The 27,372-nt window shown below is 34.5% G+C and overlaps 2 protein-coding genes across 2 annotated transcripts in view; one reads left to right on the forward strand and one right to left on the reverse strand.

The window, feature by feature from the left end:
* Positions 1–27,372, forward strand: part of NCKAP1 (NCK associated protein 1) — a 108,456-nt gene that overhangs the window by 24,676 nt on the left and 56,408 nt on the right. The window contains exons 3-10 of the mRNA XM_049615378.1: positions 13,596–13,688; positions 13,882–13,938; positions 14,926–15,068; positions 15,152–15,242; positions 17,684–17,821; positions 18,952–19,000; positions 22,913–23,069; positions 26,087–26,143. Of these exons, the coding sequence (XP_049471335.1) occupies positions 13,596–13,688; positions 13,882–13,938; positions 14,926–15,068; positions 15,152–15,242; positions 17,684–17,821; positions 18,952–19,000; positions 22,913–23,069; positions 26,087–26,143 (785 nt within the window). The remainder of the gene's footprint in view (positions 1–13,595; positions 13,689–13,881; positions 13,939–14,925; positions 15,069–15,151; positions 15,243–17,683; positions 17,822–18,951; positions 19,001–22,912; positions 23,070–26,086; positions 26,144–27,372) is intronic.
* On the reverse strand, positions 7,118–7,628 carry LOC125911504 (60S ribosomal protein L39-like). The gene has a single exon (XM_049615385.1). The coding sequence runs from the start codon at positions 7,442–7,444 to the stop codon at positions 7,289–7,291; it is 156 nt and encodes a 51-aa protein (XP_049471342.1). The 5' UTR covers positions 7,445–7,628; the 3' UTR covers positions 7,118–7,288.

Below are 27,372 nucleotides of genomic sequence, written 5' to 3' on the forward strand. Positions count from 1 at the left end.
CCAGAATTATTTTGTAGTTAAATTTGTTTCATAGGTATATCATGATTTCTGGACTTACAGAGTTATGTGCCTTGATAGAATTCTTAAAATTTATCCATCCTAATAATCATATCACCTATGTAAGCTTTCCTTTTTGTATGGAGCCCACTCTTCTATAACCTGCTGTCTTCTAACTCCTCTGTGGACAGTTTGCTTATGTCTGTTGCAGAGCTTTCATCTTGGGACATCTTCTCTTTGTTGTCCCAAGTATAATGGTTTTTACCTGGGCTTTTATATGGAGTTTTCACAGAATTTGGGAATCCCCTGATACTGTGTACAGAATTTGAATGTGAGTGTATTTTTTGGCTTTCATTGTATTCTCAGGGTTGATTCCTATGATCCCAAAACAAATGTGCTTTGAAATCACTTTATTTTGTGAATTTTGTGTACTATATATTCTAATTATACTAAACTCTAATCATAACCTCTTCAGCTCATTGATGCTCTCTGTTTTCCTGCAAATGAGACTGCTAATGAGCATTATACTGGGGTTTTCCCCAAGGAGATGCATTCCTGGCATTTGCAATCATCTTTCTATTTTCCTCAAATTTCTTAGTTATATCTTGCCCTTAGTGATAGTTTTTTAGCTATCTTCCAAACTGTCCCTTTGGCTGCAATGTTGGTTATGATGCCCTTCCTAATAACAAAGGATATTACCAATATGTAATCACTTGTTGATCTTTAATTTTTATTTTCTTGGTTATTTGTTTGAAGGGAGCTTTAGCTACTTTAGCCTGGTACCCTTTGAGCACCGTTAGTATGGTTTCTTTCTGTTTATCATGGCTGCCCTGGTCTTACCTTTTGTCAGATCAAAAAATTTTTGCTAAGATGCAGAATAAAAGGCGACAAAAGAAACTATAGTGGAGTAAATAAGAGATGTTGCAAAAACACTTATTCTTCTTTATTCTTCTTCCTAGCAGTCATCTTGGGCTAAAAATGTTTTAAATATGTATACTAATGGTCTTTAGCCAAAAATAAATAGGATAGTATACGATGTTAGTCCTCTGTGTAGTGTTAGATAGAATGCAGAACATGGGAAAATATATTTAAGTGCTTTTTAAAAAATGTTCATTTATTTATTATTTTAAACAACATTTTTTTAATGTTTGTTTATTTTTGAGACAGAGAATGAGACAGAGTGTGAGCGGGGGAGGGCCAGAGAAAGGGAGACACAGAATCGGAAGCAGGCTCCAGGCTCTGAGCTTTCAGCACAGAGCCTGACGTGGGGCTCAAACCATGAACCATGAGAATATGACCTGAGCCGAAATCGGGCGCCCAACCGACTTGAGCCATCCAGGCGCCCCAATGTTTATTTTTGAGACAGAGAGAAAGAGAGAGAGAGACACCGAATGAGTGCAAGCAGGGAAGGGGCAGACAGAGAGGGAGACACAGAATCTGAAGCAGGCTGCAGGCTCTGAGCTGTCAGCACAGAGCCCAACGTGGGGCTCGAACTCATGGACCGTGGGATCATGACCTGAGCCAAAGTCAGACACTTAACTGACTGAGCCACCCAGACGCCCCTAAGTGCTTATTTTTTAAGGAGTATTTTATTTTTGGAGAGTATGTGTATACTTTCATGGCACAAATTGGCCATGCTTTCCTTAGCCTTGAGGTCTTTGTTTATGCTGTTTTCACTATATGGAAAAATACTTGCCTCCCATATTCTTTCATTAGGCTAACTTCTACTTGTCTTTTGGGTTTATCCTCGGATGTCACCATTTCAGAGAAACTTTCTTTAGCCCTTTCAAGTTAGGTTAAGTGCTGCATGAATAGTTCCCTCCATTTATCATTCATTCACTTATTTAAAACATTTGTTGAGTGCTATCTGCATAGTCCTGTTATGGGAGAGGGGATCCAGCAGTGAATAACTAGATTAAATTACAGTTCTTGTAGAGCTTACGTTCTATTGGATAAAGATAGACAAAAAAAGAATATGAATGTAATATCAGGTAGAGATGAGTTTTAAAAAGAACAAAACAGAGTGATAGTGGGGAGATACTTACTTAAGGTGACCAGGGAATGCCATACTGAGGAGAAGGATATTTGCAGTCATTGAGATTAGAGCTGATAGTGGCTTGAGCCAGAATGGTAGAGGTGAGAAATGTTCAGATTCTGAATTACTTTGAAGACAGCCATGAAATGTTCAGATTCTGAAAATGTATTTTGAAAATAGAGTCTACAGTAATTTGCTGATCCATTGGTATGGGGTACATGAGACTATGAGAGATGACCCCAACATTTTGGCTTGAACAGATCTCAAGATTTACTTGGGTAAGGACCCAAGATGAACAGGTTTGGGGTGGGCGCGGGCATAAAAGGGATAGTACTCAACAACTCAATATTAGATATGTTAAATATGTCTAAATATTAGAAATCTGAGTGGAGATTTTGAGTAGCTAAGTATACGTATTAAGTCTAGAGCACAGGCTAACATGAAACAGAAGTTGAAATGGAATTATTGAGTGTTTTAAGAGAGAGGAGGAATGGCATAATCATTGAGAATGAGAGAATGAATTGACAGTAAAAATTGGCAGTGAAAATGGTGTCGTGTTGCTACTCAGTTATGGTTTATGGTCATGAATTCAGGTTGAGATCAAGTCAGCATATCTATATGCTTTCTCTTATTGTGGGTTTTATCAGGCAGTCATGATGGAGAAAGAGATAAGGGAGTAATCCAGTGATGGGCCACTCAGTCTTAAAATGGTTAAAAAAGGTATTATGGCATGAGAAGGCAAGTGACAGGAAAAAAAATGGTAGGGTAAATGGATCGGAGGTGCTTCTGAGTTCCAAGAATTGATGAGGGTGTAAGGTATTAGGAGGGTATTACAGGTCTTAAGTGGGAGTTATTCATAGATGCCAGTTTACCTTGTTTCCAAATCTCCCAAGAACAACATATAAACAAAAAGGTCAGGAAGAAGCCAAGAGAGTTTAAGCATAAACTTTATTCCTCTTTACAGGCCTGCAAATTGAGGAAATTTAACATGAGCCACCACACTGTCAATATGTAAGAAAAATAATCCCTGGGAGCCCTCTTTATTTTAGGGTATCCTTTAACTTTCCCCATCTTCCTCACCATCCTCACTACCTTTAGAAGCTCTGACCATTCTTGTGGTCTTTCTCAAACTGGGAAGGGGGAGGAATGTGTGTGTGTGCTTTAAACTTCTTTCATGTTATTACTAGTTGGTGAGGGTCTTTGTCTTGTATTATAAGCATTATAGTGTTTCACCATTTTTGAACCTTGCACCTAGAAGTTAATTGTGGTGTAACCAGCTTTTAAAACTGGATATTTACCTTTAAAAAAAAAAGGTGAGAGTTACCTGCATACTGACATGTACATCCTTCAGTAGACTATATACTCTTTTAGAGGCAAGGTCATCATTTTATTCACAGTTTTATCCCCAGCTCCTCTCATGATGCCTGATAATATAATAGGTTGGGATGTTTGTTGACTAAATGAATAATATATTTATGAATAAGTAAGTAAAATGTGGTATATCCATTTAATGGGATACTATTCAGCAATTAAAAGGAACACACTACTGATAGATGTTGTAGTATTGATGAACTCCAAAACATTGGGCTAAGTGAAAGAAGTCAGATGCAAAAAGCTACATATTGTGTGGTTCTGTTTTATAGGAAATGTCTAGAAAAAGCAAATTTGTTGAGACAGAAAGTAGATCAGTAGTTGCCTGGTTCTGGGGGTAATGGGGGTAAGAGTGAGGTTAACTGTAAATAGGCACAAGGGAACTCCTTGGGATAATGGAAATGTTCTAAAACGATAGGGTTGGTGGTTGCACAACTCTAAATTTACGCAAATTATTTAATTGTTCATTTATCATGGATGAATTTTATGTTATGTAAGCTACCTTTTTTAAGTGATTTATATTTTTATTTTTTAAATGTTTGTTTATTTTTGAGAGAGAGAGAGCATGCCACCCAGGCACCCCATAAACTGTATCTTAATAAAGCTATGAAAAACTATTTTCAGCAGCCAGAAGTGGTATTTTATTTTTTATTTTTTATTTTTTTTAAGTTTATTTATTTTGAGAGCACGCTTGCGTGAGCTTGAGTGAGAAAGGGGTAGAGAGATGGGGAGAGAAAGAATCCCAAGCAGGCTCCATGTTGTCAACATGGATCCCCATGTGTGGCTTGAAATCACTAACCACAAGATCATGGCCTTAGCCAAAGTCAGATGCTGAGCCACCCAGGTGGTCCTGGAAGTATTTCAGAAAAAATGAAATGTATTCAGAAACTGTGAGATCATGACCTTAGCTGAAGTTGGGTGATTAACTGACTGAGCCACCCAGGCATCCAGAGAAATAAAAACTTTAAAAAGTAAAAAAGTATAACCATCAAGGACAGTTTAATGTTGACTTATTACCTTGATATGTCAGTAGCACCTGGGGCCATCTTGACATAAATAGTTCGGTATAATTATTGATTATAATGTTGACATCTAATCTGTAAGAAAAGCTTGATTTTTTTCAGTGCCCAGGTTATGAAAGCAAGGTAATCACATATTAGAAAAATAAAAATTATTAAAAATGAATGTGAGGAACTAGCTTCATTTGTATTGGAAAATGGTGCCATTATACAAAAATTACATTATCATTAACACAGTATACTACCTTTTATATAAATATGTTACACCAACCTCTCTTTACCCTAGGACCTATAATTAGTGATTTTTCTAGTACTAATGATAAAATTACAGTAGTTTCACGAGTTTGTATTAATTTGACCGTCCTGTAACCAGAAATCTTAAACTTTCAGGATCTTTTCAGGTGCAACTTAAGGTGCACAGGTGGTGAAATAGAGATTGTTTTAATTTGTGTTACTTATTAGTCTTTGTTTCAGTTACTTAGTACTATATAACAGATGACCCCAAATATTAGCTTAAAACAACAACTTATTTCTTATTCTGTGGCTTCACTGGGCAGTTCTTGTGTTTGTCTCACCAGCCTTATGTCACAACTACATGTAGCTGGTGGGTTGGCTGGGGGGTGGGCCTAACTGAGATAGCAAGATACTGAGACTTTTCATTCCTCATGATATATCTGAGGCCTCTCACACATGGCATTCAAGGGCAGTGTTCCAAAAAGAGCAAAATCAGAAGCTGCAAGGCCTCACATTAAGAGTGTCATTGCTTCTGCTTTCTGTTGGTCAAAGCAAGTCACAAGGCCAGCTGAGATTGTAAGGGTGGGAAAAGAGAATACTATTGATGGGAGGAGCAATAAAGTCCTATTACAAAAGTGGTATGCATAAACCTTTAATTTCTTTGCCTTTCTGTTCTTTAAAATATAAAACTCTGTTCTTTGGAATTAATTTAAACAGATGACTAGCAATACAAATTTGAAAAAATTAAATATATAAAATGAGGAGGTTGAATTAGAGGAGTTCTTGGAAGCTATAGTCTGATGAGGCTACAAATAAATACAAGTATTTTCTGAAAAGAAAATAGTTATAGCTTGGCTTGTTCCTATACTACTTTTGTATCATTGTATGGACACTTGAATGTTGAAGTATATCGAAGAGGTGTTTTAAACTTTGATGTCTCATTGACTTCATTGGCATTTTGCCCTCTTTATGGTCTGTTTCTGTATCTGGAAAGTGAGGATAAAAATATACCTGGAATGGGAAGATAAAAGTTCTGGGGGGGGGGGGGCGCCTCGGTGGCTCAGTTGGTTAAGCATTGGACTTGACCTCAGCTCAGGTCTTGATCTCAGGGTGGTGAGTTCAGGCCCCACACTGGGCTCTCTGCTGAGCGTGAAGCCTGCTTAAAAAAATTAGATGTTCTGGACACAGATGGGAGTGATAGTTGTACAACAATGTTAGTATATTTTTAAGTGTGAACTACACATTTCAAAATGGCTGAAATTGTTAAAGTAGATTCTGTGTTATGTATATTTTATTGCTGTAAAAAACATGTACCTTGAAGAGTATTTATGAGGATTAGATTCAGTAACAAATTTTAAATACTCAGTCATGCTTAATTACTAGGCAGGTGTTAAGGATACTTCCCTGAAATTTATTTACTACCCTTTGCTCAGAAAAATACATTTATGAAATACTGACTACCAATGGAATCATTTTGTATATGATAGAAGGAGAATCCTACGAAATGTTATGAACCTTTTTTTTAAAATGAGTACTCTTGGGGCACCTGGCCGGCTCAGTTGGTGGAACCTGCAACTCTTGATCTTGGCATTGTAGGTTTGAGTCCCATGCTGGGTGTAGAGGTTACTTAAAAATAAAATCTTTAAAAAAGTAAAATGAGTACTCTTTGTGCTGATTTGGATTTTCAGGTAATCTTAGATTTGCTTATATTGGATCGAATATGCCATTCTTTTTAGACGCTTCTTGTTTCCTTGTTTTATGCTTTTCTATCCTGGAAGGACATAATGAAATATTTTGCCCAACTTTGGGGATTTATTCCAGGGATTAAATCACCAGTCTGTGTTAGGATACATAAACTCATTTGAGACATGAGTTGATACCTGATATTGCATTCATTTATAATCAGCAATGCAATTTAAAAATTGACTTTATGATTTTTACATTGAGAATCTTGATGATTGGAAATTAATTGATAGATTAATTGTACATCCTACTATGTGCTGGTATTCTTGATGTTGGAGATATAGCAGAGAGTGTTACAAACCTTCTTGCTCTCGTGGATTTAAATTCAAGTTGGGTTTTTAGATAACAAACAATTAATGGAAATAAACACATACTTTGATTTGGTGATAAGTGGTAGGAAGAAATAAAAAGCAGGATAAGCAGTTAAAGAGCAAGGAGGAAAGGAGACTTATTTTATTTTTATGTTTATTATTTAAAAAAAATTTTTAAGCTTATTTAGAGAGAGAGAGAACACGAGTGGGGTAGGGACAGAGAGAGAGAGAGAGACAGAGACAGAGAATTCCAAGCAGGCTCCACACTGTCAGTGCAGAGCCCAATGTGGGACTCCACTCATGAACTGCGAGATCATGACCTGAGTCAAGATCGAGAGTCAGATGCTTAACCAACTGAGCCACTCATGAGCCCCAAAAGGAGACTATTTTTTTTTTTTTTTGAACCAAAAGGTCTCACATGTTTATTACTGAACCAACCTACAGGTGCAGAAGCATCGTAACAGAGAAAAGTCAATTTCCTGATAAAACAGATCTACTGGTCAGGCAGTAGGGAGGGATGGAATAGAAACACCTGACTTTCAGGCAGCATAAACGTGTGCCATCTCCTGTTCGATCCCTTACAGGCCCAGCTTCATTCTTCTCCAATTCTGCCTCTTGGAGTTGTATCTGATTTTATTACCAGTTTTCATCCGAACCCACGGGGGAATGGGACGATTCTGCTTTTGTTTCTTGGCAAGGAATCGCTTGATCCTGAAAGTCTTGTGAGAAGACATGGCGAGAAGTGGCCAGCAGTACACACAAGGATGACGTAGAAGAGGGAAAAAAAGCAAAAGGAGACTATTTTAGATAAGAGTGCTTAACAGTGGTTTCTCTGAAGAGAAGTGAGGGAGTGAGCTATGCAAACAAGTGGCAAAAACATCCCAGACTTGAGAAAGGAAGTGCAGAGGCTCTGAGGTGGGACCAAGCTTGATGAATTTGATGAACAGAGGAGAAAGACCTGTATGACAGCTACTGAGTGAGGCTAAAGAAGTCAAAGATGAAGTTTGGAGAGCAGTTTGGAGGCTAGTGTAGTGGTCTAGATGAGAGTTAATGACAAAGGGTGGTAGCTGACAGTTCCTTTCATAAGAGGTTTACCCAAATACCTTCTCAGGACTCATATTTTTAAAAGTGTGGTTTAGAATATCATATTAAGAAACTGAACAAAGCTTTTTCTGAGACCAAACTTCTGTACTTGGTTGTTACTGTTTTGTTTTTGAATTTGCATTTTTATTTTTTAAATTTGGTTTAAATCCAAGTTAACATATAGTGTAAGAATGATTTCAGGAGTAGAATTTAGTGATTCATCACTTACATATAACACCCAGTGCTCATCCCAACAAGTGCCCTCCTTAATGCCCATCATGCATTTAGCCCATCCCCCACCCAACACCCCTCCAGCAACCCTGTTCTGTTTTTAAGAGTCTATTATGGTTTGCCTTTCTCTCTCTTTTTATCTTATTTTTCCTTTCCTTCCCCTATGTTCATCTGTTTTATTTCTTAAATTCTACATTTGAGTGAAATATATTTGTCTTTCTCGGACTGACTTATTTCACTTAGCATAATACACTCTCGTTCCATTCACGCTGTTGCAAATGGCAAGATTTCATTCTTTTTGATCACTGAGTAATATTCCCGTGTGTGTGTGTGTGTGTGTGTGTGTGTGTGTTTATGTTTATGTGTACGCATCTTCTTTATCCATTCATCAGTCGATGGATATTTGGGCTCTTTTCATACTTTGGCTTTTGTTGATAGTGCTGCTATAAACATTGGGATGCATGTGCCCCTTTGAATCAGCATTTTTGTATCCTTTGGATAAATACCTAGTAGAGCAATTGCTGGGTTGTACGGTAATTCTGTTTTTAAATTTTTGAGGAACATCCATACTGTTTCCAGAGTGGCTGTCCCAGTTTGCATTTCAACCAGCAATGCAAAAGGGTCCCCTTTCTCCTCATCCTTGTGAATATCTCTTGTTTCCTGTTTTGTCAGTTTTAGCCATTCTGACAGATGTGAGGTGGTATCTCATTGTAGTTTTGATTTGTATTTCCCTGATGATGAGTGATGTTGGGCATCTTTTCACATGTCTGTTAGCCATCTGAATGTCTTCTTTGGAAAAGTGCCTGTTCATGTCTTTCGCTCATGTCTTCACTGGATTATTTGTTTTTTGGGTTTTGAGTTTGATAAGTTCTTTATAGATTTTGGATACTAACCCTTTATCTGACATTTTCTCCCATTCCATTGGTTGCCTTTTAGTTTTGTTGATTGTTTCTTTTGCTGTGCAGAAGCTTTTTATCTTGAGGTCCCAATAGTTCATGTTTGCTTTTGTTTCCCTTTCCTCTGGAGATAGGTTGAGTAAGAAGTTGCTGCAGCTGAGGTCAAAGAGATTGCTGCCTGTTTTCTCCTCTAGGATTTTCATGGTTTCCTGTCTTACATTTAGGTCTTTCATCCATTTTGAGTATACATTTCTGTATGGTATAAGGAAGTGGTCCAGGTTCATTCTTTTGCATGTCACTGTCCAGTTTTCCCACCACCATTTGCTGAAGAGACTTGTATTTTTTCCATTGGATATTCTTTCCTGCTTTGTCAAAGATTAGTTAACTATATAGTTGTGTGTCCATTTCTTGGTTCTCTATTCTGTTCCATTGATCTATGTTTCTGTTTTTGTGCCAGTACCATACTGTCTTGATGATTACACCTTTGTAATACAGCTTGAAGTCCAGACTTGTGATGCCTCCAGCTTTGGTTTTTTTTTTTTCAGGATTGCTTTGGCTATTTGGGTTCCATACTGTACTTGGTTTTTAAAAGGAACAAAATACTAGCATAATTTAGATCAAGAAAAATAGTTTATTATGCATAAGCAGTTTTGACAATGAAAGAACATAATACTTGAAATAGGTGAATAAAGAACTATAGCCACATTTCTTTGAAAATCAGTGAGTTGCCATCTTAGGCATTGGTTCTTTATTGTAATTTGCCAGTAATTTTTCTTTGAAAGAGTAAAAACTAGTAAATACTACATTTCAGTGAATTTTTTAGATACTTATCTTGTTTGTAAAATGCTTCTTAATTTGACAAAGATTGATAACCAACATTTTTCAGTGCAAAGATACGATGTTCTTACGATCTGCGTTGCTAATGTTTTTCCTGTTTGTTTTCGGTTTTTACATATTTTTTACTTTGAATGTTAAGAATAAGGATCCATGGTTTGAAATTTAGTGAAAGCATTGTACAAATATTTTGCTAATGTATATAGTTAATCTAAGTATCCAAAATATGCTTTTAAAGTATTAATGAATAGAATCAGTTCTCAGAATTACACTTTGCTAATTCTGTTCTGTTACATCAAACAATTTATTATTGATTTATGTTGTTTAGCTATTTCCTGCTTTTTGTTTACTATAAAACAATGAGATGATGAACCTAAAATTAAATACATTTAGTAGTATCTACTCTCTTTCACTTTAAGAACTAAAAGGTACCATTCTTTTTTTGTGGTTGAAGTCTTAAAGTTGTAGACACTTTTGTTCTTTGTTGTTATAATTGATCTCTTTCATACAGAACTTTATGGAATTTATTGTCATTAAATAGGGAATATAATTGGGACGACTGAGTGAGATACTTGTAGAGTATTTGGAACAATGCCTGGCAAGGAGTGTGTGCTCATGTAATACCAGCTCTTACTAGAAGTACTATGAGTAGTATTGACATTATTTAAAATAGCTTTTATTTTGTTTTGAAGAAATGGTTTGTTTAGCCTCCTTTGCCATTTATCTAATATTGAATGAGTAGCTTCTGGGTGCCAGGAACTGTCAGATGTTCTCATGTACATTATTTTGGCTAATGATGAGAGAGTATTAGGCTCTAATGGTTAAGTCAGTTAGTCTTGGTTGTTCAATAAGAGGTAGGCTTTCTAGCAAAATTTGTCATCTGTCATTGACATAAAAACCTTTTAAATTTGTCATAATCTCTCCTCTGATAGATGTTTATGTTGGATACTTTTTTATGTTCAGAGCAATGTGATACAGGCTGTGGAGATTGAAACAAATGAGTTTGGTACACTGTCTTATAGTGCTGGAGAAAGCTGTGATACAGGGTAGAAAATGATACTGTTAGAAATTATACACATTTAGAAGAGAGAGCTAATACTTGCATTCAGGGAACAAGTTTAATCAGGCATGGTTTTTGAAGATAGGTTAACATTTAAACTGAGTAGTTTGGGGATAGTAGGATTTGGACATCTCAGTAGAGGAAACAAATATGAGATGTGTATAGAAAATAGGGAATAGTTTGTTTTAGGTACTGTGTATGAATGAATGTAGGGGAAATTTTAGATTGGGAAGGTAAATTTTATTTAGAACCAAATTGTGTAAGGCCTTGAAAACTTGACTGTTTTGAATTCAGACATTTGTTAGTGGAGTGAATGTTTTTAGTCACTCTAGAGGCTAGTTACATATGGTTTGGGGGAAATAAAGTTGAATGAGAAATTTAGACCATAATGAGATTTTATTACTAAAAAGGGAGGTGGTGACCATACAGAATGGTAGAAAGGACAGTTCTTTTACATTCTGTGGGCATTACATTCTTAATATGTAAAATAAAATGTGTGTAAAAGATCATTAAGGCCATAATGAGATGGTGACTTTTTTTTTTTTTTTTTTTGGTCCAAACTAGGATGCTGAAATTGAAAGGAGGTACTATTAATAATTAAGCCCAGTAGCAACTGAGTTATACTGTTGCTTCTTATGAGTGTACTTTACCTATTATATTTCAAAACTCAAATTTAAAGTACTGAAAAGCAAAAAAAAAAAAAAGACTAAGTCATCAATCATAAATGTTTATTGTTGAACTTAAAGGTATAGGTAATCTAATCTGAGGAAATAGAATCTTTTAAAATGTATTAATTTAGTTTTAGTTGAAGTATAGTTGACACAGTGTTACATTAGTTTCAGGTGTATAACAGTAATTCCACAAGTTTATACGTTAATACTACGTTCACCACGAGTGTAGCTACCACCTGTCACCATACAATGGTGTTGTAACACCACTGACAATATTCCCTATGCTATACTTTTTATTCCCCTAACTTACTCATTCCATAACTGGAAGCCTGTGTCTCCCACTCCCCTTCACCCATTTTGTCCACTTGACACCCCCAGAAAATAGTCATTTTTGTATAAGTATCTGCTTGATGAGTGGTAATGATTAAAAATGTGCATATAAACATGGAAGTGTTTTGAAACAGATACATTGTTGAAAATAAAGTCAGTTGGGGCGCCTGGGTGGCGCAGTCGGTTAAGCATCCGACTTCAGCCAGGTCACGATCTCGCGGTCTGTGAGTTCGAGCCCCGTGTCAGGCTCTGGGCTGATGGCTCGGAGCCTGGAGCCTGTTTCCGATTCTGTGTCTCCCTCTCTCTCTGCCCCTCCCCCGTTCATGCTCTGTCTCTCTCTGTCCCAAAAATAAATAAAAAACGTTGAAAAAAAATTTAAAAAAAAGAAAAGAAAAGAAAGTCAGTTACTCATAGATAAAGCTAAAACCAGTTACACATCACTGTAAGTATACACTTTAATATGTCTGGCATTATGAGGAAGTAATGAGGTACTTCGTTTACACATTTTCTAGACATAATTCTTTAAATGTCTTCAGGGACTGCAGTCTTTAGGGTAGTTTACCCTATATTAGATGGGTCTACTAGACTGCTATACTTGCTATTTTAAACTGTCTTGTCATAATTTTTTTTTGAATTTTCCCTTGATGTTGCACTCACTGCTGTAAATTTTCTGGCTTATCATAATGGTTCAGTACAATTATGTAGAGGGGTACCTCTTCCCCCAACTCTCCTGTATAAGTAAGAACTGTATGAGGGCCTCAAAATTATGTGGACTTTGATAGCAATTTTGTTACTTCAAACCACTTTTCCGTATTCTAGTTTTCTCACATTCTAGACAAGTGATTCTCAGACATTTAGTGTGCATTCAGATCACCTGGGTATTTTGTTAAAAGGCAAAATTCTCATTCAGTAGATCTTCCTTGGGCCTGAGATTCTGCTTTTCTAATCAGCTCCTAAATGATGTGGAGTTGCTCTTCTGTGGACTACACTGAGAGTATCAAGGTTCTTGAAGGTTTATTGGAATTCTGTCAGTCTTATGATACAGGATGTTAAATATGGCTGGATTCTTCCAGAACTTATAGTTTTGAAAAGAAAACCTAGGGCTTTTTAAATTTAATAATGCAGTTGATTGGATAATATTTATCTTTTATATTCACGTTTCCCTCTTTCATGTTTACCAGTGTCTTAACTCTAGTTTTGCTTCTTTCTCATTTCTTTTTTTGTTGTTGTGGTTTTTTGCTTTTGTTTAATGTATTATTGTGTTTTGTGGATCTGGTCAGGGAACCGTTACTGTATTTTATGTTTGTATCTACATTTTATTTTGCATGCTTAACGTGGCTTTGCCTGGATGTTCTTTTTGGTAAGTTCCAAATTTATAAAGCATATTGTTTTTTTGTAGTGTAAGTCACAGTGTTTATCATCCTTTTTTTTTCCTCTCACTTCTGGTAATGTGATCATGCTCTCATGAGTTGTTTTTAATTTTTTTTAAAGAGTTCATTTGATACCTTTCCCTAACATTTTCCAGTTTTCCTTAATAGTAGTGCAGTTTGGTACTAATCTGCTTTGATTGGTTTTATAGCCTCACACTGTCAGTTGCTGATCACTATTAGCAGTTGCTATGTCAAGTATTTTGGTTTTTTTTAAAAAGCCTTAATCATCTAGAGATACTGTTCTAAGAGCTTGTGCTTCCATATAGCAATCATAAAAGAAGATAGTTTGTAGTAAAATTAAATATTTTTGTTCTGAATGAAAAATGCATTCTAATTTTGTTTTTTTACAGCAACAGCTTGCACAGCTACAGAAAGAAAAATCAGAGATTCTGAAAAATCTGGCATTATACTACTTTACATTTGTAGATGTTATGGAATTTAAGGTATGTATTTTAATATATAAGGTTTAATATTTCAGAAGTAGATTGATGTTTATTAATTGTATAAATTGCTTTGTCACTTGTAGATAATAAGAATTCTTTTGCAACTACAATTTAAAATATATTTTATTTGTATGTTTTCTAAATTTAGTATTATTTACCTAGGTAGAAAATTAACATAAGCTTTTATTTTCAGGACCATGTTTGTGAATTGCTGAACACTATTGATGTTTGCCAAGTCTTCTTTGATATCGTAAGTATTTTCAGAAAAACTCCTGATTCTCTCCTGGTAGTTTCTTTTCTTTTTTTTTTTTCTTTTAACGTTTTTATTCATTTTTGAGAGACACAGAGAGACTGGGCATGAGTGGGGGAGGGGCAGAGAGAGAGGGAGATACAGAATCTGAAGCAGGCTCCAGGCTCTGAGCTGTCAGCATGGAGCCCGACGCAGGGCTGGAAACCCATGAACTGTGAGGTCGTCACCTGAGCCAAAGTTGGACGTTGAACTGAAGGAGCCACCCAGGTGCTCCTCTGTTAGTTTCTAATATAACTAAGGTGACTAAATGTTTTTCTTTAGAGAAAATTTACATGACTAGTATGTCAGTTTTAGCATTGTTAATTTGACGTATTTTGTAGCACTTTTTAAAGGTAAGGAGTTATAATGTATTTTCTATTTTTACTTATTTCATTGTCACTAAGTATAAATCTTGAGTGTTTTGGAAAATAGTTGTTAATTTTAGTATTTTATTTTAGTAATTGCAATTTAAAAAAGTTAAGTGAATAATACTTTTCTCTGTAAAAGGCATACTTGATAGAATCTTAGGTACGACAATTTCTAGATACAGGAAGTCAGAGTGAAAAACGCCTCCATTGACAATTTACTACTAAATGACTTCCATTACTTTTTTATTTAGTACTCCTTTTTCTTGCTTAGTGAGATTGGCTCCATATTTCTTCTTATTCTGGTTTTATTTATCCTTTTAAATTATTTACCAGTTAAATAAAGCAATAACAAGCTTTTTGTCATCCATAAAATTGTGTCACCAACATGAAACTGTTACCTGTAACTTTTAAATTTTAGGTATGTTTTTGGTGAAAGGAATTAGAATTTTAGAAGTAGGGATAAAATAAATAACTAAAGAAAATTATTGACTTTTAGTAGCTGCCATGAAGATTGTGTGTGTGCGTGTGTGTGTCTTAAAGTTTACAAAATAAGAGGTTAAACTTGATTTTTGTTTTCTAGACTGTAAACTTTGATTTAACAAAGAACTACTTAGATTTGATTATAACCTATACAACACTAATGATACTACTGTCTCGAATTGAAGAAAGGAAGGCAATCATTGGATTATACAACTATGCTCATGAAATGACCCATGGAGCCAGGTAGACCTGCATTATGCAGAGCTTTGTGACATTCTCAGTTTGATGGCTAACAACTCACTGAAATTTGATATGTCTATTTTAAGTGACCGAGAATACCCACGCCTTGGTCAGATGATTGTGGATTATGAAAACCCATTAAAAAAAATGATGGAAGAATTTGTACCCCACAGCAAGGTAGGACCTGGTTTTTAGATTGCTTTTAATAGGCATATGAAATAGTATAAGGGTGGATAGTGAGATAAACTTCTTTATGAAAAACATAATGGGATGCGAATAATAGCTGTGTATGGTATTATCTAATTGTGAACCAGAGAACTCATTAGTTAGATTCCAAATAGTACATGGAAACTCAGGAATATATTGATCCAGTATAATTTTTATTTTTATTTTTTTTTAAGTTTATTTTTATTTGTTTTGAGAGACAGAGAGCAGGCAGGGGAGGGGCAGAAAGAGAGGGGGACAGAATCCCAAACAGGCTCTGTGATGTTAGCACAGAGCCTGACATGGGGCTCAGATTCACAAATCGTGAAATCATGACCTGAGCTGTAATCGGGAGTCGGATGCTTAACTGAGCCACCCAGTCACCTCCATTATAGATTTTAGATTCAGTATAGGGTATAGAGGTAGTGAAGTTTAGTATTTGGGAATGTCTGCTCCGATACCAGACTACCTGGGTTCTAATCCCAACTCTGCCAATTACTGAGTGTGTAATATTGGGCACATTCCTTAACCATCTTCCCTGTATCCATTTTCTTATCTGTAAAAATAGAGAAATAATATCTCCCTCATATGGTTGTTATGAGGATTAAATGAATTACTTCATAAAAAGTATTTAGATACATAGTATTTGATAAATTTTAACTAGGTTATTAATAAATCTTAAGAAAAACTATAAGAGCTTTGTGAAAATAATTTTGAATGTCTTTTACAATATATAAAAAAGTAGTTTTAGTGAAACAATTTTGGTTCAAGGGAGTCTTGCCATTATGGTTTGTTTGCAGTAGGGCTGATTCAAAGAACCATAGTTTATATGCACATCAAGGAAATTTAGAGGTATCTCATACATCCTATTACAGATAAAAATTGAGAACTGGAGAAGTGACACAATAAGTCATTTAGCAGCAATTGGGGCAAAACCAGAGCTAAATCCCAAGATTTTAGAATCTTGGTTCATTCTCTTTGAGTCATGAGAGTTAAACATTTTAATAATACACTATTTTCTCTAAATCTGTGCTTTTTTTTGACCCACAGTTAACTCCAAGAATTTTCCTTCAATTTTTTTACTCCAGTAAAAATTCTGAAGATGTGTTTACAGAAGATGTGTTTGTAGTTTAATTTCTTTGTTTAGCTGTATTATACCCACAAATTTATATAGGTTATTGTTTTGAAGTTAGTTGGATCATTAGTTTGAAAGAGGCCAGTGGATGGCATCAGTTTTGAAGTAAAAATCAGCATTGCAGATGGAGATGTCAGGATTCCTCAGAGTGCTGAGCATACCACAGTCATTTGTCTCTGATTTGGGTATTGCTTTTTCCTCACCTGGAACTGTCTTCCCTACTCCTCTCTGTTTTCTCTATACATTCATTTCTGACTTTTTGCCAATCACGTACGGCCAAGTTTTTATTTACCAAATTCAGATTTGGTTCTTTTCCCACTTAAGTGATGAAAATTTCCTTAAGACTCTTGCATGTCTTTTTAAGTTCTCCATAGTCATTTGCATATACTAGACTATTAATAATTGCTTCAGGAGAATTATCCATTTGGATTAGACCCTTTATTTCCTAATCACAATTTTTCTGATGTTCCATGATATCTCAGGTTTAGATACAAAGTCTATCGTGTATTTGCTAGGATTTGTTAAAATTAATTTTAAAAACATTCATAATCACTTGGTAGAGTATAATAAAAATACAGATTCCTGGGGTCTACTCCCAGAGGTTCTGGTTTACTAAGTTTCAGGTAGAACTCTGGATTCTGATTTTTGAACAAATTCCATGGTAATTCATGTGCACTCAGATGTTCACTCTTATACAGAGATTCTAGGAAGCAAAGATGAATAGCAAAGGACAGTTAAAAGCAAGTAAGAAGCAGATGAGAAGAAACATTAAATATCTTGATGATAAAGCTATAATTAACAGACCAAATGACAAATAGAAGTTAAGTAATTTATTAAGATAGAGCACATTTTTTTTTTGTAAAGAAATCTTCGGAGAAATATGAAATTTGTTGAGCTCTATTAACAGTCCTATAACCCTAATGTGTTTTTTCAAAGAACTATTAGAATAGAAAATGATGCACAAAAGAATGTGCCTACTACCCCTTTTGAAATAAAGATCCCAAGATTGCCAAACATTGTAACTTCTAAGGAACTAACATGATTTCCTGAGCTGAGCTCTTGCCCAGGAATACAGAATCTATGTAGTTTTTATGAAATTAAAAAAAATTCTAGAGGTGGTAGCCAGACCCACCTTAGATACTATATGGAGCATAGTTGTAATTAGGCTTTGTTGTTTTAGGATGGTACAGTTAGAAACACACGGCACTTGTAGCTGAAATTTAAATGGAAAAATAAAAAGTCTTTGTTCCTCAATTTCCTTTTTTCCTATTTTAATTAGTCTCTTTCAGATGCACTAATTTCTCTTCAGATGGTGTATCCTCGAAGGAATCTTTCAGCTGACCAGTGGAGAAATGCCCAACTATTGAGTCTCATCAGTGCACCCAGTACAATGCTTAATCCTGCACAGTCTGACACCGTATGGTTCTGTTTTTCCCTTTTTGAATAAAAATAGTAAAGTTGATTTTTAAAAAAATATCAGCTACTGCAGTACTGTTGTGATTTTTCTTCTGATTGATGTTAGCCTGTCAGTGAAGTTTATTGTAAAATGTCCAGTAATTAAGTTGTACTATTGAGTTTTTTTATTTCTAAAATCTGATGCTCAGTTAATACAATTAGTAATGTAAGTATTTTCTTTTAATATTTAAATGTCTGTTTTGTTCTGTTATAGTAGAAAATTTGGAAAATGCAGAAAATTGTAAAGAAGGAAATACAAATCACCTTAAATCCTCACCAAAATCATTATATTGTTTTATATAGTTGACCCTTAAACAACATTGGTTTGAACTGTGTGAGTTCACTTACACGTGTATTTTTTGATAAATACAGTATTGTACTGTAAATGTATTTTCTCTTAATATTTTCTTAATATTTTCTCTAGCTTACTTTATTGTAAGAATACATTATATAATACGTGTAACTTACAAAATATATATTAATTGACTTTGTCATTGGTAAGGCTTCTGGTCAACAGTAAGCTATTAGTATTTAAATTTTTGGAAGTCAGGAGTGTTAGGCAAATTTTCAGCTGCATGGGGAGCAGGGTGTTGGCATTCCTAATCCCCCTGTTGTTCAAGGGTCAACTGTATTTTCAATCTGTTCTCTGTATGTATAAAAATAGATGTTATGCAGATGGAGAATACACAAAATTACTGATTGGGGTGAGATAGTAAGTACCCATGTACCTAAATCTTTTTTAAATTGATTAAATATTATCTCTTGGAATACTACAAGCTCTGAAATAGACTTGGGAAATTTGAAGTTGTCCTTTATCAGATTGAAGACAATTTAGCAACAGTATTATTTTAAGGGAGGTTTCAGGGAATGTAAATGTGAAAGGGGCACAGCTCTTACTGTCCTTTATGGACTGCAAGTTTAAATAATAAGTTATAAAACTTTTATCCAGCTTTTTAAATACGTCATGGTGGTATTTGAGCCAAGAATTGAGCAGTAAGAGTTTTTAGGAGGAAGAGGAAGAGAGTGACTTAGCATAGGATTTGTTTTTTTAGAATTTCTTCTAATCACAGGTATATATTTTCTCTTTTTAAGATGCCTTGTGAATATCTCTCTTTGGATGCAATGGAAAAATGGATTATCTGTAAGTAAAATCAATTAGTTTCGTAACTATCTCTCAGGTTTTAAGTTTTAGAGAAAAATAACAGGTAATATGGATTACTTCTGTGCCAAGCACTGTCCTAAGCCATTTCTGTGTATTACCTCATTCAGTTCTCGTACTGACCCTGTCAAGATAGTCTGTTTTATAGTCGAGGAATCTAAAGCTTAGTCTACGTAGCTAATAAGTGACAAAGACAAAATGAGAACCTAGGCTAATGCCAAGGCTCATGGTACATTATATTGCCTCTCAGTATGACTGTCAAAACTACATTTTTATTTTGTTTTTAATGATTTTTTAAAATGTCATGTTTATTTAGCTAAGGTTTTTGGTTTTAGTTTACTTCTGTACATATAATAATGACTCATCGTTGGCAGTTAAATGCATTGGAAGATGAAATTACTAGTTGTTCCCCTGGGACGTTCACAAACCATAGGGGAAATAGACACAGTAACATATAGATACAATATAGAATGAGAGTTACTATAATTGCTTCTACCACCCCCAGGTCCAGTAGCATGTGGGAATAATTTTGAGCAGTTTTTGTTTCTTAGTTCTTATAGGTCTTGTTTCTTGGTTTATTAACCTTTAAGATTTATTTATTGATTTTTTTTTTATTATAGTATATCTCAAACTATAGTGAAGGACCAGTTTTTAAAAAAATTTTTTTGCATTGATACTTCTATAAAATTCAAAAAAATTGAATTATTAGAATTACCAGAAATTAATAAAGATGCAAAAGCCCACATTTTTAATTATTAAATTCAGTTTAATCTAACATTGTTTTTAGGTTTCTACTCACAAATCAAAGTCAGATTTTTATGAGAGTTTCTAAATACTGTTAGTTTCTTTACTCAATCTCATTATGCCCTGGCACTTTGAATAGCACTGTTATTAGTATGAAAGAGGAGGAATTTAGCACATAACTCCCTGTCCCTAGCCATTTTTATTAATTATATATTTTACATTGATCATTTTTGTGATACTCTATTTTCTTCTGTAACGATAGTTAAGATTTTCATCCTTTAGTCTCTTACTTGATCAAAACACAGTTTTTAAAGTATTAATTTTGCTTAAATGTATTGTGATCCTTGGTTGTTCATGTTTATGGAAGTTTGGCTGTAGAACAGAGGTGATTAGTAGAGTTAGGTAGCATGATGACCTAGAGTTAATAGCACTAGTTCCCCTAGTCTTTAGGAATGCTGATTACAGGGCCCTGTATGATGAGAGGGAGGTGGGTCAGAAGGCAGGCTACCCTAAGAAGGAATGTAGGGACATAGAGGCAGATTTGGGATAATCATAGTTGCCCAAGTAAGGAAGGTTTACTCTGAAGTTTGCTGCCTTCATGTGTTTGAGCCATGAGTAGAGTTAATATAGAAGTTAAGAATTACCTTAAACTCTGCACTTGTCATTTTGACCCTAAGACTCATAGTAGGACTTTTCTGTAGACTGTGGTCTACTTTCTTTAGTGCTTTGCTCTAGATTAGTTTCAAGTGTGGTCCCTGGATCAGCAGCATCACCTAGGAACTTATTAGATATGTAGAATCTTGATCTTCACCCTAGACCTACTCAATTGGAAACAGTGAATGGATCCTAGCAATCTGATTTAATAAGTCTTCCTAGTAGCTCTGATGCAAGCTAAAGTTGGAGAATCATTGGTCTAGATTATAGCCTGGGGCCGAGAGTTACTGAGTCTGGAATGTTGAAGACCCAGCTATTTGGAATGCAATTATAAAATAACTTATCCTGATGTTCTTTTCAGGGTCTATTCTTGCTCTGTTGGTTGGACTCAGAGGACTCCTTGGGAAAGATCTCTTTTCATCTCTGGAGTTTTGGATTACTAATTCCTGACTCTCTTTAAATTGATAGTCGAGTTCTGTCCACTTTCGATCTTAAAAGATTTTTCCTAACTTTCTTGTCTAGTATTGGTATTTATTTATTTATTTATTTATTTATTTATTTATTTACATCCACATTAGTTAGCATATAGTGCAATAATGGTTTCAGGAGTAGAGTCCCATGATTCATCCCCTACATATAACACCCAGTGTTCATCCCAACAAGTGTCCTCCTTAATGCCTCTTGCCCATTTAGCCCATCTCCCCACCCAGAACCCCTCCAGCAAACCTCAGTTTCTTTTCTGTATTTAAGAGTCTCTTATGTTTTATCCCCCTCCATGTTTTTGTATTATTTTTGCTTCTCTTCCCTTATGTTCATGTTTTGTATCTTAAATTCCACATGAGTAAAGTCACATGATATTTGTCTGTCTCTAATTTCCCTTAGCATAATACACTCTAGTTCCATCCACATAGTTGCAGATGGCAAGATTTCATTCTTAGTATTGGTCTTCTTTCTTGTTTTCTAACATTTTTGTGGCTTAAAATAACTAAATTTTTTTTTCTGTCCTTGTATTGGAACCTTGGTGGGTAAAGGAAATTAATATGTGATTTAATTAATAAATCATCCTAATCTTGGGCAGTCTATTTTAAATTAATTTGCCCTTTTTGATTCTGTCATAAACAAATGAAGATATTTTAATTCATAAGGTAATCCATATCTTAAAAAATATATATATATGGTAACCCATAATAACTGCTAACATCTTTAGAGAAACCTTTTATTATCTGCAGCAATTTTGTGACTCTAAGTATTCAACGAGGTATAAAACACTAAGCGAAATCACTTTTTACTCAGAGGTTTAGAGTAAAAAAACATTATATAGGGCAAGAATCTTTTACAAACAGTTTCTCATGAGGACTTAAGTTTCCATGCGTATGTTCTGTTTCTTTGGTTGTGTACCAGACCATGTAATTGGCTGTGTTTAAGGGTCCTGTTGCATGAAAAACTTTTTCATGTTTCAGGGTATTTAAAGAAGTTTAATATGCTTCTATATATGATTCCACAGTATATGCCTACTTACCTTAAAAAGTTAACTTGCTTGCATAGTGTCCTGTTAAAGGAAGGTTGAGCTAAGAATAAAAAGATGAATGACAAGTTATATGTTAACGATTCAGGAGTTTAAAGGGGGGAGTGACCACTGAGAATCCTAGGGAAATCTCACAGAAATAGGATTGGTTAGTAACTGACCCAGTAACTTGTGTATAGCAGGTACCGAGTAAATGTTGAATGACTGACAGATGAGGTTTTGTGGCATAGTGGAGAGGGCTAGAAGGCATCAACAAACATACATAGGATTTTAAATTTGTATAGGATTTCCAAAGTAGATAACAAAAGATGAAAGAGATATATGAATTCATGTAAGAAAGCAGCATAATATATTGAAAGAATCTTAGACTTTAAGGGTAAATACTTGAGGCTAAATATAACTCTAATAGTTAATAGTATAACTTTAGGCAAGTCATTGAACCTTCATTTCTTCAACTATAAAAGAGAAGGATACAATCTATTTTATCTACTCCAGAGAATCATGTGAGATAATATAAGTGAAAGCTTATTTAGTAATCTATATATTGCTATGAAAATGTGAGATGCATTTCTTCTGGTGATTTAAAATAGATTAGCCTTATTTTTCAGTTACTGTAACAGTTATGATTACTGTATTGTGTGTTGATTAGTTTAACTTCTAATATCTAGGTTAAAATATTTTATAAAGATTTTGAAAATGTCTTTTACTCATTTATTAAAATGACTTCTTTCACAGGCCAGAAGCAACATTTTTTCTCATCAGTGTGGGTTCAAAGGACTGATTTTGCAGAATACAGAAAATTATTGACAATTGTTGCCATCTTGTGTGTATGAGTTATTACCTGTCACTTAAAAAGCCTCAATAAAAAGCCTCAATTTTATGTTTCTGAAATTTTTGAAAGCTACTTTATAATGGAAAGAATTTAATTTTGGAATACTTTTATATTCGTATTTACTTTTTTTTTTTTTAAGTTGGCTTCATTTTGTGCCATGGGATTCTAAATACTGATGCGACAGCACTGAACCTTTGGAAGCTAGCTCTTCAAAGTAGCTCTTGCCTCTCTCTCTTTCGGGATGAAGTTTTCCACATTCACAAAGCTGCAGAAGACTTATTTGTAAACATACGAGGGTATGGCATTTTCATTTATCTTGTCTTTTTTTTTTGGAGAAGGGTAGTGAGTGAATGATTTTTGTTGAAGTTTGGGGATAGAGAAGGGTCATGTATGCAAGAAGATGTCACCTGTACCCTCTTACTGGTCACAGTAAGTTTTTTTCTTAACAGTCACCCTGATACGGTATTTTCATATATTTTATAGGTAACTTCACGGACTGAAGTATCTAGTGTTTCTCCCCTTTTAAAACTTGTATTCTATGATAAAGAAGATGTGCTCTCTTTTGCAAATTATGATATGGGTTTAGACGTAAATATTGCTAAAAGCACCATATACATTTTAGAGTTTTGAAATTTGTAGAAGTGCTATTGAGAAGTATGTGGGTCAGTCAGAAGAACTTCATTAAATTATAACAATTATACAAGTCAGACTGCTGCACATAAGAAATCATGTTTCCTTTTAATAAGGTGTTCCACGTGACTCATTTATATTCATTCCCTGGAAAGCAAATAGTTCTTACAAATTTGTTTCCTTGAAATTTTTAATGCCTGCATTTCTTTCTATATGAGGTTCTGTAGGCAGTATACAGTAAACAGGTTGGCCTCAGACTTGGTAGTGGTTTTGAAATCTTTTGAAATTAGGAGCATCTAAAATATTCTAAAATACCTGAAAGTGTCAAATAGTTATGTTCAGCTTGTTAGTTTCAGATACAAATGAAGTTTACCAACATTTGATTCATATCCAATTTAGAAATGTCTTCATGCAGGGTGCCTGGGTGGCTCAGTCGGTTAAGTGTCCCAACTATTGATCTCAGCTCAGGTCTTGATATCAGGGTTGTGAGTTCAAGTCCCATGCTGGACTCCATACTGGGCATGAAACCTACTTAAAAAACAAACAAACAAAAAAAACAATGTCTTGAAGAAATTGAGATGAAGCATCTGTTAGTTATTAAAAAGTAAATATACCAACTAAGCCTCAAATTTTAGTGTGCATAAAAATTACTCTGGGATGCGTATTAATCCAGATTACTGGGCATGATCCCTAATTTGTATTTCCTATATCTGTATCTTGGAGAGTTAAAAGAATCAGCTCTTTTTCTCCCTAGTAATTTTTGAAGTAGAATTTACAGACAGAAGAATACATAAATTTTACATGTATGTCTCAATAACTTTATATATGAATACTCTAGGTGACCACCTAGATCAAGATATAGAACATTTCCATTATCCCCAGAAAATTGTCTTGTGTCTCTTTTTTGGTCAGTACTGCCACCCCTGGTCTCCCACCTTTCAGTTCCCTTCTCCGGTGACCACTGTTGTGGTTTCTGTCACCATGGATGGTTCTGACATTCTCATGTTGGTAGATTCTCAGGCATAATATGAGAACTAGTGCCCTATGTACTTTCCAGCTCTTACTTGGCTTTTATTTTAGATGCTGGAGTACTTGGAAATATCCTATGCCAGATGGGATACTTCCTAATTTATTTTCATTTTCTAATTGGTTCAGATTGAAAATTAAGAAACTTGTATTATGTCTTAGCATATTGATAGCTTCTCTGTGGAATCATATTTAAATATATGTAAGCATTTAGAACCAGGTAGTCTATATATTGAGCGAGCTTATGTTATATATGGTACACATAATTTGAATGACACCATGAGACCAGTTATCTTTAAAAAAAATTTTTTTTAATGTATATTTATTTTTGAGAGAGAGACAGATTGTTGGTGGGGTAGGGGCAGAGAGTGAGGGAGATGCTGAATCTGAAGCAGGCTTCAGGCTCTGAGCTGTCAGCAAAGAGCCTGACGTGGGCTTGAACCCACGAACTGCAAGATCATGCCCTGAGCTGAAGTCAGATGCTTAACTGACTGAGCCACCCAGGCACCCCACCAATTGTCTTTTTGTTACGCTTTTTTTCTTTATGTTAATACTTTTCTAACAATGAATTTACCATTTAAGAATCTTCATGATTAAAGTTGTAAAGTTTTAATTTATTAAGTCATGAGTGATCACTTGAAAATATGATTTACAGTACTTACAGGTTAGATTGTAAGTATAAAAGCTTATTAATTATGAAAGAGAATGATTACAGATTTAGTATATTTTAGACATTTGCTCAAAGATCACATAAATCTTAGAGTACTTAATTTAGAAGCTGGGACTTCTTGGTTTAAGTGGTCTTAGCCAGGTTGTCAAGAAGATAATTTTTCTTTAACATTTTAGGAATTTTGAGTTTTTGCATGTAGTATTAATGAAAATAACATTTATTAGCTCTTTTTTTCACATGTTACCTTTAAATTTTTTTATGTTGGTTCCTATTTTTTGGGTTTTTTTTGAAATTTTTTTAATGTTTATTTATTTTGTGAGAGAGAGAGAGAGAAAGGGGCAGAGAGAGGGAGACAGAGGCTTCAGAGTGGGCTCCATACTGACATCAAAGGGCCTGACAGGAATCAAACTCATGAACCATGAGATTATGACCTGAGCTGAAGTTGGATGCTTATCTGACTAACCCACCCAGGCACCTGGTGTCCTCTTTCTTTTAATTTAGTCTTAGGCTTTCCTGCCCCAGTTTTTTTCTGCCATAAAACCCCTATCTCCAGACATTCAGTAGTGTAACTCCCTAGTATATATCCTTTCAGAATTTTTTTTAATCAGATAGCATAAAATTAGAAGTAGTAGCTTTGTTATTACTTTAGATTTTGGAGACCACTGTTAATTACATTGGAGGTACAATTTTAGTGTCTCTGTGGGTTCTTCACAAGGTGTATATAATCAAAGATCTACATTGTGAGCTTCAATTTTATTGTTAGATTTAATATAATATGAGATCTGTTTTTCTAAGACTTGACTGGGTACTTAGGAAAGGAGGTAGGTGGACTTGTTCCATGCATTTCTAGTTTGAGCACCATTTTTTTCTTATTGCTAATAGTCATTTTTAATTGACTTTTAGTATTTGGCTAACTCGTTTTGACTGTTACTGATGAAATTAGGACTGACAAGGATCTAATTTTTTTTTTTTTTTTTTTGCACATAGCTATAATAAGCGTATTAATGACATAAGAGAATGCAAAGAGGCAGCTGTGTCACATGCGTAAGTAGTTCTATTTTCTCTGTGGAACTTGTAATCAACAAGAATTTCTGTCTTAAAGCATAATTTTGTTCACATACTGCAGATTAATGGTGTGCAATATGGGATAGAAGTGGGGCAATCAATGAGAAGTATATATCCTCAGTATTTAGTAAGCTTCAGGTTAGTACAGACAGATCTGGAATATTTTTGAAGTGTTGATAAAAATGCTCTAAGCAAGTACCATACAAAGGTCTTTTATTTTAGGTATCATTCAGATCTTTTGCCATCACTATGCTTTCATATCAATACTTTTCAAGGTGTGATGATTTTTGTACCACTTCATGAAAATAGATATATCTTTATACTCTCCCAAATAGTATTTACTTTTCAAAGTATGTTATCCTCATGCCCTTACCTAATTGTAGTAAATATTTTATATTAATAAGTATATAGAATAACTTAAAAATTATCATATTTAAGATCTTTGAACAACTTTTTGATTTTCTCATGAAATAATTATAAATAATTTGATAATTCAATGTTACATATATACTTCTATAAAATATTTTCTCCACTGAGCCTAGGTAACATTATCTGATCCATCCGTATTTCTGTAAAGCAGAGTATAAAGCACCACTGCCATCAATGAAAATATAAAAACCACAAGAAGTTTCAGAATTTAGGTTTAGGCTATATGATGGATATAGGGAATTTAAACCATCTTTATTCATTGCTGTCAGTGACCTATTTCCTCATGCATATTTTTTCACTTGAATGAAATGCTTATATTTAAAAAGTTATTTTCTAGTACTAATATATTTTGGAGTGTGTTAGCATTCCTTTCTTGACATACAGAAATACAAATGATTATCACTTCTTCATGGGATAGACCCTATTGTAGGCACATATAGGATTCTTAGCTATCTTTTATGAAACTCTTTTAAAGGTAAGGCATTTTCCCCCTTTATTATATAAAGTAGTTGTAGGTAGTAAACAGTAAGAATTCCTCATAGGAATTCCTCATTACCTTGTGCCAAGCATGGTACCTTATAGACATTTTCTCTCAGTATTAATAACACCACAGACTCCTTGCCACAACTCGGTGTAATAAAATAGTCAAAATAACATTGCCTCTTTTCTTAGAAATTGTCTTGGATGACTTTATTATTGTAAGATAAAAAAGAGCTTGTCATTGGAATTAGCCTAATGTAATAATACTATGTATCAGACATCATGAAAGATGTATCTTT

The sequence above is a fragment of the Panthera uncia genome, assembly GCF_023721935.1.
Source record: "Panthera uncia isolate 11264 chromosome C1 unlocalized genomic scaffold, Puncia_PCG_1.0 HiC_scaffold_3, whole genome shotgun sequence".
NCBI lineage: Eukaryota > Metazoa > Chordata > Mammalia > Carnivora > Felidae > Panthera > Panthera uncia.

What these genes read in the sequence shown, in the direction of transcription:
- LOC125911504 (XM_049615385.1), bottom strand. Translation starts at nt 7,444, where the DNA reads ATGTCTTCTCACAAGACTTTCAGGATCAAGCGATTCCTTGCCAAGAAA.